General features: G+C 32.7%; 1 protein-coding gene and 1 long non-coding RNA gene across 2 annotated transcripts; one reads left to right on the forward strand and one right to left on the reverse strand.

The window, feature by feature from the left end:
- The first annotated feature begins 5,028 nt into the window (after nucleotides 1–5,028).
- Nucleotides 5,029–8,313, forward strand: LOC112707051 (G-type lectin S-receptor-like serine/threonine-protein kinase At2g19130). The gene has a single exon (XM_025758608.3). It carries the CDS (start codon nucleotides 5,610–5,612, stop codon nucleotides 8,124–8,126), a length of 2,517 nt encoding a protein of 838 aa, XP_025614393.1. The 5' UTR covers nucleotides 5,029–5,609; the 3' UTR covers nucleotides 8,127–8,313.
- A 2,495-nt stretch (nucleotides 8,314–10,808) lies between these two features.
- LOC112708397 (uncharacterized) lies at nucleotides 10,809–12,405 on the reverse strand. Its single transcript, XR_011864781.1, has 2 exons — nucleotides 11,681–12,405; nucleotides 10,809–11,582 (listed from the first exon to the last, which is right to left on the reverse strand). It is a non-coding gene; the product is annotated as an uncharacterized lncRNA (long non-coding RNA).
- Nucleotides 12,406–13,534: the final 1,129 nt, after the last annotated feature.

Raw genomic sequence — 13,534 nt, forward strand, 5'->3', positions numbered from 1 at the left:
CGTAAACATGCATAAATTATTGTAAAATAAAAAAATAAAAGGGATGAGCCAATCACCCATGTATCAAGTAACGATCATTGCTAATTGAGTTTGTTTTTTTATTGGTAAAAAGTTATTTTTTTAGGATTACACCAAAGATCATTCTTAAGTCCATACCTTTTCACATTAGTCTTGGAAGTACTGACAGAGCACATCCAAGAGCCTGTGCCATGGTGCATGCTTTTTGCCGATGATATCGTTCTTATGGGAGAGTCAAGGGAAGACCTAAATAAGAAGTTGGACTTATGGAGAGAAGCTCTAGAAGTGTATGGTCTGCGCATAAGCCGTAGCAAGACAGAATATATGGAATGTGAGTTCAGTCTGAAAAGGAAAAACCCTAATATAGAGGTGAAGATTGGAGAAAACATCCTACGAAAAGTTAAAAGTTTTAAGTATCTGGGTGCATCATATAGGATAATAGAGAGATTGAACAGGATGTAAATCATAGGATCCAAGCAGGTCGGTCAAAATGGTGGAGTGCATCTGGTTTTATATGCGACAAAAAAGTGCCTTTAAAACTTAAAGGTAAATTCTATTGCACCGCTATAAGACCGGCTATGCTTTATGGTACGGAGTGTTGGGCGGCCAAAGGGGAGCACGAACATAAGCTGAGTGTGGTAGATATGAAGATGTTGAGATGGATGAGTGGTCATACGCGATTGGATAAACTAAGGAACGAAGATATAAGGGAGAGAGTTGGAGTAGCACCCATTGTGAAAAAGATGGATGAATCGCGTCTCAAGTGGTTTGGACATATGAGAAGAAGACCGATAGAACACCCAGTCAGGAGGGTGGATGAGATGAAAGATGGACAAGGGACGAAAGGCAGAGGAAGACCTAAGAAGACCATCCATGAGGTAGTCAAATGAGATCTACATGTAAACGATCTCTCCGAAGACATGATACATGACAGAGCACAATAGCATCGTTTGATTCATGTAGTCGACCCCACCTAGTGGGACAAAACTTTGTTGTTGTTGTTGTTGTTGTTGTTGATGGATTGATTGATTGATTTTGATACATGAAATGATAAAATACATACATAATGCGAAGAATTCGAATATATAAAGTAGTAGAGTAAATTAGATCATACATATACATGATTTTACCGAAATAGAATTGTCAATCTTGATTTATAGGTTTATAAGTTATAACTCTCTTAGTTGCTGGAGGAGGAGATGAAATTTGCTCATGAGCTATGATCGAGGTCTACAAAAAAAAGAAATAACAAATGACAAAAAAAAATGTGGGACAACATTACAGTCAATCCTTTATTTTTGTAGATTTGAATTAGATAAGTCCCAATTCCTGACACTATGAATGATAATGACAATTTTATCTACTAAAAATGTGGTTAAATTTAATGACAAAGTAATATAACAGTAGTAGTAAAGTTTTGTTGAATTAATTGTTTGGTTATATTATAAAGCAATAGAAAAGAATTTCGTGTATAAAATGGAGCAATAATTTCTAAAAACATATAATAAATAGTTTGATATCATCTAATTGGATGAGATCTTGTTAAAATTCTATAAACTTTTAATAGATAACAAAATACATAAAAAATAGTAAATAAATAAGGGTGCAATAGTATATAGCAACCAAAATTTTTAATTTTAGGCATTTGAATTATAAGATCAAGTGATTAATCGTTGAAGACATATCAAATATGTCCTGTTCCAATCATCAATATATTAAAGAGATATTTTGTTAAATAGTTCAAAGAAATAAATTAAAAAATTTATAGAAAGATGAAAGAGTAACTCCTTTCGCATATAATATTTTTTTTGTATAATTCATCAATAGGAATAAAAAATAGTTATGTATTATGCTACTTTGCAAAAAATCAATGAGAAATAGTCATTATCATTGTAAGTTGCTGAAATTTTTTATTGTCGACAACATAAAAAAAAAAAGGAATTCAGCATAATAATAAATATTATGATTAGAGCAAAGCAATGTAAAATAAGGAATAAAGTGAATACTCATTCGGAAGTGAATCCTCTCCAGTGAGAAAAAAATTAGATGGTGTCTAGTGTTCAATCTTATCATTCATTGTTTTCTCTCTTATTTAATTTTGGTCTCACTTATAAAATTAAAGGTGAGAGATCACACTTTATTCTTTAAAGTGTTCAAAAAAATAAAGAAGATCCATTTTCCACAAGTAATACGTGAATTTAAAATGAATATAAAAAAGATTCACTATCACTAAAAGGATAGAATAAATGATAATTTCGTAAAAATTTATTTAAAAATATTGTTAAATTTAGTTAAAAAACTCGAATATAATTCTAATTTTATGAACTTCGGTGGAGCAGAAATTAGTTTATTCATCCCCTTTTTTGTTTCTCTCATTTTTGCTCATGTTGGTTCTATCAGTCAGAAGATCGGCCATTTTCTTTGCCTCCACTTAAAGAGTGATGTTCATTACCAATTTATTATGAGTTGGTGGGGGAACAACATCATCATCCATGGACCTGCAAAAATAATAAAAAAGGTTGTTGTGGGGTTATTTAATTTATACCCTACGGTGGGCGCCAAATGTTCTTGGTGGATAGCGACTCTACGATATAGTTCGGATTCGCTTTTCCTTGAATAAGAAGGATGATACATCAACGGTGGACACCTACAAAGACACTATTGTAGAATTATTACTTAGTGAATTTAATATTGTGGAGCTGTTATTTAATAATGTTTAACTTTTTAAGATAAGTCTGTTAGGAAAATAAGATACATACTCCACATACTCTTAAGGTAGCACATATTTATTTAGTTTTAACTAGATTTCAATTTATAATTTTATTTGAGTTGAATTATAGTCAACGAACGAATCAATAGATATAATTGAGTCGGATTATAATTAATGAATCATGTCCTAAATAAACTTTTTGTTCTTTTCTTCTCTTATATAATTCTCGTAACTATCGTATTTTTATTCTTACGAATGAATTGGTTATTTCTGTATTCACCATAATTAATCGTATGAGAATATATGTATGTTGATTTCGTGCTTTCACTTTTCACCAAAATGTGAACAAAAAGTCTCTAATGGATGTGCTGTCATCATCCATCTACAAGATCAAGTCACATGGCATTTATTATTCTAAAGTAATATCTTATATCATCCATTACATATTCTGGGGATAATTTTAACAATTTGCATACATACAACCCTAACAAACCTTTTGTTTTGTTAGGGGTTAGGAGTTAGGACCCCAAAATAGTGTGAAACCAAAATCAGGTCAAAGAATGGATTCTCCAATTTGTGGCTGTTTTAGCACTCCTGATGATTAACTCCTTGTGGTTTTCTTGTTTATGCATTATTGAAGTAAAACGATATAAATTAAAGGAAATAATATTTGCATTAGTTTTTTATATTATTAAATATATATTTTATTTTTTATATAAACAATAAATATTTTATTTTTCATTTTTATTAATTATTTGTAATATATATATATATATATATATATATATATATATATATATATATATATAACATTTCTTGTGATAGAAGTTTACTTGTTCATTTTGACATGATTGAATTTGAGGCAGCAGTTGACCAAACAATACAAAAATTGTGGCTGTATATTAAACTTTAATTTCTAGACAGAGATTTTTTTGTGCTTATAGAAGTTTTGTCTAATTTATCTAAAAATAAAAATAAAATAAGATGAAATTTACTCTTTTTTTTTTAATTTCAGGAATAAAATTTAGGCATCGTAAAAAAGACTTTCTAAAAATTAACAAACTTATGTTTGATTTAGAAGGGTTGCTCCAATTTAGGTCATCCTCCAAAAGAATTGAATGCAATATTTTTTTTCTATTTTCACTTATACTTCTATCAAATGTTAAGCTATTAACCTTTTTAGTGTAAAAAGGAAAAAAATTGACTAGTATTAATTTAAATATAAGACAAAAATAAGAAAAAAAAATGTTATGTTTATGATAAAGCCAAGGAATAACGCAAGATAGTTATATCAAAAGCATGAAATAAGATGGCATTGGATATAAGTGAATTGAAAAAGTTTTAGGGTAAACATTTTTATTAAAATTTAGCTAACATTTAATTATTAAAAAAAAGAGTGTATAATTTTATACTATTAAATGTAGAAGTTATTTAAATAAAGATACCTAAAATGTCTTATTTTAAAGATGTTTTTTAATAATTAAAATTTAATATATATAATCAATTAAATTGTATCATTTCTGTTATAATTACATCAGATAAATTAATTTGGCCAATAAAATTGATGAACTAGATCTTAAACTAGTCTAAATTAATATTTTTTTTTATAAAAAATAACTATAATATCTATTATAAAAAATGACTAAAATATTCTTTTATATATATATATATATATATATATATATATATATATATATATTAATTTTAAGAACCTAAATCTTAACCCTATAACGGTACAGAGAGAAGAAAAGAATTAAATTTAGGGTTTTCAATATATATATATATATATATATATATATATATATAAAATAAGAATATTTTAATTATTTTTTATAATAAAAATATTGTAATTATTTTTTATAATAAATATTAATTTAAATCGGTTCAAAATTTAGTTTATTATATTTTTTAGCAAAATTAATTTATCTTATATAATTTTAATAAAAATAATATTATTTAATTAATTATATATATTAAATTTTAATTATCAAAAATTATTTTTAAAAAAATATTTTAGATATTTTTATTTAAATGATTTTTTTAAATATAATTTTAAATCATTAAAAAATAATAATAACTAATTAGTAATTACAAATTACAAAATATAGTATCCTACCACTACTGAGACAAGAGTTAGAGAGTATATTCTCTAGATATATAACGTGAAGAGGTTGGGTTTGAAGAACATTGAAGATGGTAGAAGATGTCACATGAAGCGGAACCCACCAGGGTCAAACCTAAGATTTTCATTGTCCAGTGAAAACTATATGTACGTAGGCCGTTTTAGATCACCCTACCCTACGCATTAATACCACTTTGTCTTTTCCCAACTAACCTCTCAACACCTCAACCTGATCATCGCCAATGTCTTCATCAACATTAAAGGATATCATATCCAATTATATGTTTTATGGACGCTAGCACTCCTGATGAGAGAATGAAACTTTTTTCCAAATTGAAAGTAGTGGAGTTTCCATTCCATTCCATGAACGAATTAAAGAAGAGGTAATATTTTATAGTAATAACATTTGGTTTACAGATTGTATGTGAAAGAGTGCTTAAAGCTTAGTGACATGAGACTTTTTGGTGGTTGTTTATTATAAGTGAAAAACGGGTATTGGGGTAATCTATCGTTTGACGTTTTGGCAGACCACAAATCTCAGCAAACTTTTGTGGGAACAACTGTGAGTAGGCAGTGCCAACTTGTCGTTTTTTTTACTTTGATGGAACACCAGAGCACTCACTGATCACTGTTGTTCCATTTTATTACTACTACTTGCTGCGTGCTCCGTTGTTTCTTCTCTTCTCTTCTCCACTTTCTACTTTCCACTTCCTTCCCACCCAAAATATCTTCTTCTTTCTCCCTGGAGATACCACCATCATGATGAACCCATGCTTCTGCTCCTTCTTCTTCTCCTACTACTACTTCTTCTCATTGACTCCTTCCCTTGCCCTTGCACCACTCACCGCCATCTCCGCAACTCAATCTCTCTCCGGTGACCAGACCCTTCTCTCCAAAGGTGGAATCTTCGAACTAGGTTTCTTCAAGCCAGGTAACTCCTCTAACTACTACATAGGCATGTGGTACAAGAAGCTCTCTCTACAAACAATTGTTTGGGTTGCCAATAGAGACCACCCTGTATCTGATAAGAGCACTGCCAACTTCACTATTTCAAAGGGTAACTTAGTACTCTTTGATGAGTCTCAAACTCAAGTTTGGTCAACCAACATAACTACCTCTCCTGCTTCACCTTCTGCACTAGTAGTATCTATTCTTCTCGATAATGGGAACCTCATACTTAGTAATAAGCCTAATGCATCATCATCAGAAGAAGCCATTTGGCAGAGTTTTGATCACCCAACAGATACATGGCTTCCCGGAGGGAAAATCAAACTTGATAACAAAACAAAGAAGCCTCAGTATCTAACTTCATGGAAGAACAATGAAGATCCTGCAACTGGTCTCTTCTCTTTGGAATTGGACCCTAAAGGGAGCACTTCATACCTTATTCTTTGGAACAAGACTGAACAGTATTGGACGAGTGGCCCTTGGAATGGTCATATCTTCAGCTTGGTCCCTGAGATGAGGTTGAATTACATCTACAATTTCAGCTTCATTTCGAACGAAAACGAGAGCTATTTCACCTATACAGTCTATAATTCTTCCATTATATCGCGCTTCGTGATGGATGTTTCGGGCCAGATCAAGCAACTGTCATGGCTGGATAGCATTCAGCAATGGAATTTGTTTTGGTCTCAGCCGAGAACGCAGTGTCAAGTTTATGCTTTCTGTGGTGCCTTCGGGAGCTGCACCGAGAACTCAATGCCATACTGCAATTGCTTGCAAGGTTTTGAGCCAAAATCAAAGTCTGATTGGGATCTTCAGGATCAATCAGGAGGGTGTGTCAGGAAAACAAATTTGCAATGTGAGAGTTCAAAATCATCTAATGGTGAAAAGGACAGGTTTCTACCAATCCTAAACATGGCATCACCGAAACATTCAGAAGAAGTAGGGGCAGGAACTAAAGAGGAATGTGAATCAACATGCTTGAACAATTGTTCCTGCACTGCTTATGCATATGGAAGTAGCCAATGTTCAATTTGGAATGGAGATCTCTTGAATCTGCAGCAGCTATCTTCAGATGATAGCAGTGGACAAATCTTGTACCTCAAGCTTGCAGCTTCTGAGTTTCATGATGCTAAGAGCAACAAGGTGCCACTTATTGGTGGCATTGTGGGAGGTGTTGTTGCCATAGGGATTCTCCTCGGCCTTGTTCTGTTCTTGGTGATTCGGCGAAGGAAGAGAATGGTTGGGAAGGGAAAGCTAGTGGAGGGTTCACTGGTGGCATTTGGGTACAGAGACCTACAAAACGCAACCAAGAATTTCTCAGAGAAATTGGGAGGAGGGGGTTTCGGTTCTGTGTTCAAAGGCTATTTGGGTGATTCAAGTGTTGTGGCAGTGAAGAAGCTTGAGAGCATTAGCCAAGGAGAGAAGCAGTTTAGAACAGAAGTTAGTACTATTGGGACAGTTCAACATGTTAATCTTGTTCGGTTAAGAGGTTTCTGCTCCGAAGGCTCCAAAAAGTTATTGGTTTATGATTACATGCCAAATGGCTCCTTAGAATTCCATCTCTTTCAGAACAAGAACTCCAAGATCATGGACTGGAAAATGAGGTACCAAATCGCGCTTGGCACCGCCAGGGGATTGACTTATCTTCATGATAGTTGTAGAGACTGCATCATACACTGTGACGTCAAGCCTGAGAACATCCTTCTAGATGCTCAATTTTGTCCCAAAGTCGCAGATTTCGGCCTTGCAAAGCTTGTTGGAAGAGAATTCAGCAGGGTCCTTACAACAATGAGAGGAACAAGAGGCTACCTTGCCCCTGAATGGATCTCTGGGGTGGCTATAACCCCCAAAGCAGATGTCTACAGCTACGGAATGATGCTTTTCGAGTTTGTATCCGGCAAGAGGAACTCTGAGCCTTGTGATGATGGCAAAGTGAAGTTCTTCCCTACATGGGCTGCTACTCTTGTAACTGAAGGCAGCAATGTCCTTAGCCTCTTGGACCCTAGGTTGGAGGCGAATGCGGATGTTGAAGAGGTCACTAGAATAATCAAAGTAGCTTCTTGGTGTGTCCAAGATGATGAATCTCATAGGCCAACCATGGCTCAGGTTGTTCAGATACTTGAAGGGATCTTGGATGTCGCTTCGCCTCCCATTCCAAGAACCCTTCAAGTGTTTCTGGACAACCAGGAGGACATAGTTTTCTTCACCGATTCCAACTCTTCCAACCAGAGCTCACAGGTGAAGAGCACCACCACTGTCTCAACAACATCATCTCAACCCAAAAGTAACATCTCTTCAGCAAGCTCCAAGTCCTTAGGAGGAAATTAATTAGTGGAAAATTAATTGTAATAATGTAATGTTTGTGTCTTAGTAATATAATGTTCTCTATCCATGATTAATAGCAGCTTGTATATTTCATTCAATAGACATAGCCCTTTACATTACAAGTTGCATTAGCTGATACTACTTGAAAATATGTTTCAGTTCAACAATAATTGAAGATGACTTTGTAGAAGTTCATGCATATACTCTTACATGGAATCCATCGAAGAAAATGAACGATGTTTGGGCATGGTTCCCTGAAGAACACGCATGCATTCGAAAGAGAAGTATATTGGATAAGGTCAATTTAACGTGTTGAGTTGTCACAAGTCACAATATACACCATCTTCTTTAATTAATAAGCCTACAACAAAAGATGACGCCAAACTGCAAAAGGAAAAATCTGATATTTCATTTGGTAATCACCAAAAAAATGTATGCATCACTTTTGATGTCACTGATGCCTGCACTATATATGGATAGACAATTTCAGTTTTGTTTTTCTTTTGTTATTACCAAAAGCAACATAGTACAACAGGGTAAGAACTTTTTCTTTTCTTTTCAAAAAAGAAAAATTAGAAGCACTATTTCTTTGGAAGTTTCTTTTCGCCCACAAACCTTCTATTTCAGATCTTTGGCGTGTTGCTGCAATGCATTGCGTCACAGTATGGATTATATATGCTGGTAAATAAATATCAAACAAGCAGCAACTTTCAATATGAATGTAAAATTCAAAATAATACGGCATATAGTTGATTCTTTCTCTAACGAGGATACGTTAGGCCTAGCCCAATTTAGTAAAATAGAGTTGGTAATTAGTTGAGCATATTATTCGACTAAAAAGACTAGACACATGACCTAAAAATTTAGAATGTATTTTACAAAGATACAAGTCATAAGTATTTTTGTAAGTGTTTATTAAGTTTAGAGACACGCCCTGATTTTAGTGAGTTGATCTTAGTAAATTCATTTTTTTATATAAACAAAAAGTGAAATGATGAAACTGGTATTATTATTTTTTTTTATGAGTAATGCCAGAGAATCAACATTATAATAACTAATTTTAGCTAGTATTATACCATATTATCAAATAAACCTAATATAAATTTTACTAAAAATGAGTTTTTGTTAAATTTGGATTTTAGATAATTTTTAAAAGAATTTTAAATTTTTTTTCGTATTTTAAATTTTGACTTTAATATTGGGTGTATATATTGGTTCTTAAAACTTTCTTTCTTTTTTTATTTGATTAATGATTAATTATAGCATTAATATATGATTTGGATGAGTTTGTATTACCTTAGTTTTATCATATTTTCTCCTCTCCTTTTGATTTGAACATAGTATGTATCAAAGCCAACTTTAGGGACGGGACCAACATTTTTATGAAAACTTGTTATGTATTATATATATATATATATAGAGTTTACGTTCAAGAGAGGGAAGAGACAGTGTCCAAAAAAAAACAGAAGGGGAAAAATGTTCAATCATGTATAACATCAAATACATCAAGATCAACATCAACAGTATCACAGATTTCAGGTCCTAGAATGGCAAAGTTCCTTCTTTGCAATACACTTACCCACACGTAAGGAAAACCAACATCTTCATGTGCAAGGAACTATGCAAGAGTACGAATTCAACCATGCATAAAGGACAAAGAAAATGCTCTATTATTAGGCATGAAAAAATAGAAACATTATTAATGTATTCATATTACTTCATTCTATCATCTTCAACGTTTGAAAGAAGTGGATGGTTTCATGATATGATATTAATTAGAACTTTATGTTTGAGAAGACCTATATAAAAATCAAACAAACTCAAAAGATACTCTTATTTGAGAAAGTATATTGAGATATAACTATTTATTTATGTTACTTTTTTACACAACTTAAATTTTTAGGAGAAGTAACATTATGACAAATAATTTTTTAAAATATTAATACGATACAACATAAATAAGAATTACAGTTTCAATAATCTTCTCATTAGTTGTTATTTGTTATTTATTTTTATATCTGTTATGTCAAAACTAGAGATTGAATCTTCTTATTATGCACTACCCGTGAATATTGCGTTGAACTTGTGAGAAAAAGGGATGTATTAGTGTTAAATTTTGTGACTGTTTATATATCTCCCGTGATCGTATAGTTTGCCGTGCTGCATTGAAAGGGAATTGACTCAAACCGTTTTAACTGAAAAGTTAAAAAAAAAAGGAAAAGGGGGGGGGGGGGGGGGGGATTAAGTGATTTAGAATTTAATGCTTGCTGATTACCTTTTTGCAGTCTATATTCATGTATTTTAATTTCTTTATTTTTTTTTCTTCGTTTGTTTTTATGAAAATCTTCGGTAATCCACGCTCTTATGGCATAGCCATCAAGTTACTAGGATCAGGAAAATAAAATTCAATCACACAAAAATTCAAATACAGATATTAGAGTTCTACTATCACTATATATCATCATTTTTATTCCATTTTCCTACACTATCATATGATATCTAATAGTCCTAGCTATGGCATGAGCCATTATTCCATTGCAATGTCTAGGAATGACAAGTGAGTAGTGACTAGTGAGGTTACACTTTTTGTTTATTATCCATTGTTATCACTTTTTAAGGCCTTTTTTGTACATTTATATATATATATATATATATATATATTAATTCAAGGACTATGCTAGGAGTACACAAAAATTAATCACCAAATTAGTGACTGATTTTAATAGCTAATTTTAGTGTACGTATTTTTGTTAATTCAATAATGTATATATACAAAAACTAATTCTAAAAACTAAACAGATATGGTAATAAATAAAAATAAAAGCTAAAACTAACAAGTACATTTTATAACTTGCATTAATTAGATATGTATATATGGGGGCAAAGAGAAAGGTAGAAGAAGGATCGGAGCAGGGGAAATAAATATGAACAGGAGTGTGAGCTACTTCCGAAAAGTGAAAAGAGACATATTAAGGCAAGAAACTTGTGTTTCTTTGTATTGTGCCCCCTTGTGCCTAAAGTAACCTTTATTATTTTATAGGAAGCACGGTGAAGAAATCTCAACAAGCACGAAAAAGAGAACCCTAAGGCCTAAACCATAATTTTAGTGGTCCTTCTTCTAAAGCATGTTATCAAAAGAGAGATAAAGTATAGCCATATTGATGTCAAAACTATGCCTTTGAACTTGCCCCATATGATCGTAATTGATAAGCTTATGAGAAACAACAACACCCCAATAATGCACCGGAACGTTTTGTAACTCTCCAATAATTGATGATCTCTGTTGTTGGGATTAACGTGCTTGGATGTGTCCTTTGATTTTGATACAGGGGAGTACAATTCAAGAGCCTTCTTCGTTTTGGTGTCCATAGAGCTACTTGGTGATGAACTTGATGATGAGTAAACCGGAAAGCATCCCTTTGATGATCCAAAATGATTTTTGTGTTGAGCCCTTTTGTTCTGCTAGGATATATAACAATTATTCAAGATAAACTGCATTTTTTTTTTTATTGTTAAGAATAGTAGGAATGAAAATTATCTAAGGAGCTTAGACTAACCAATAGTGTTTCAAAGAGCAGCACAGCTTTAATCACCTTAGCAAGCTTTCGTTTTGGAGGGTTTGACTGAGTAACATTAATCCAATCCTCTTCATGCTTCTCTGAAACGGCGGGGATACACGAAAAACGACGACTAGACGAGCGATCGACGACGGTGGTTTTAGGCTCTAGCATGGAATCAATGTCCACAACGGGGCGGATACAGGTAAAGAACTTGTTCTGTGAGCCTTTCTTCTTCATGTTTATTTATTGTTGTGCAAGACAAGCTTAGAAGCTAAGAGAGTATAATGGAGATGACAAGGGTTACATACAAGAGTTAGAAATGGAGTTATATATAATTAAAAGGGGGAGGAATTGAAGGACGAAAAGAAAGAGGAAGAGGTACGGTTTTGTATTTAATGTGAGGCATTTTGTGGAGATGAAAACTGTGAGAAGGCCTGCAAATTATGTCTCATTTGGTGAAGTGAACAAAGTACAAACACTTGAGACTAAGAACGTAACTCTTATAAGGTTGGCAATTGGCATGCATGTGTGACTTTAATGAAATATATAAATATAGAAATATGCAGACATATTTAATTTGATAGCACTGAGATAAAGATAAAAAAAAAATAAGAAGAAGAGGATGATGATATTATATGTCTATTTATCTTATGATATCTGTGTATCAAAGTCTACTAATTAGTTTCAAACTTTGTGAGTGTGGGTTAAAACTTAAAAGTGTAGTGGGGGCAAAGGGAAAAAGAGAAAAAAAAGGCAAATGCAACTTTGAGGCCACCCGTGATGGATAAATACACCATTTTAAAAGATTAAGTGCAAAGTCTACTACCCAAAATAAAAAGTTAAGTGTAAATAATAAAAGATGAACCTATCTAACTCTGAGAGGGGAGGTACCTACTGAAGTTAATGCAAGGTGTGCATAAAGGTATATATGGATAAGAGATTTATTTTCCGTAATACTAGAAAAACAAAAAAAAAACTAATTTAAATCGATTTATGGTAAGATACATTAAAAAAATAAAAAATAATAAGTTTTAGTAGTTTTTTGGTTAATAATTTGTTGTTACTAAATATTTTTATTTTTAAATAATTTTATTAACAAAATATATCCCTCTAAATAGAAATTGACAAATTGAAATAACGGCTTTTTTATTGAAATAAATAAAGAAAATTCATTATTTTCCTAAATATGCACCCATGAAAATTATTATCTAAATGCATAGCATCATTTTTCGGCCACCACCCACGAAATGAGTTTAGCCTCCAACTTAAGCAAGGCGCCCACGAATTGGACCAGGGTGCCATTATGCGACAAGCGCCCAAGAAATTGGGATTTAAGGTAGGGCACCCACGAATTGGGCCATTTCCTAGGAGGTACAAACGAAATGGCACCTGAGACATATAACTGGGATGTCAAACGCGAGTTGGCCCAAATTCAGTTGCACCCCACACGAATTGGTGCAACTCAGGTGCACCTCCTATGAAATAGAGCATGGATTTCGCTATATAAAGGGCTGTGGCAGCTAGTTTAAAACCACATTTGGAAATCATTGTTGTGTCTCCGAGTAATTCATCCCCAACCACTCTCTTCCATCTCCAACAACTCTCTTCTATCTCCATCTCTTCACCTTCTTTATAAAATACTTAAGTTGGTACGTTGTTGTGCCTATAACTTCTGAAAATGTCTATGTTATTATATATCCTAATGGAGAAATTTTTCATACATCTGAAGGTATTACATTTATTTGTGACGATCCACTGTGAAAAATGACCATGCCCCAAACATCATTGCAAGAGCTGAAAAATGTGATCCTCATTAATACTGGTATGGTCAGAAAGAAGGAAATCACGAAG

The sequence above is a fragment of the Arachis hypogaea genome, chromosome 8 (assembly GCF_003086295.3).
Source record: "Arachis hypogaea cultivar Tifrunner chromosome 8, arahy.Tifrunner.gnm2.J5K5, whole genome shotgun sequence".
In the NCBI taxonomy this organism is placed as follows: domain Eukaryota; kingdom Viridiplantae; phylum Streptophyta; class Magnoliopsida; order Fabales; family Fabaceae; genus Arachis; species Arachis hypogaea.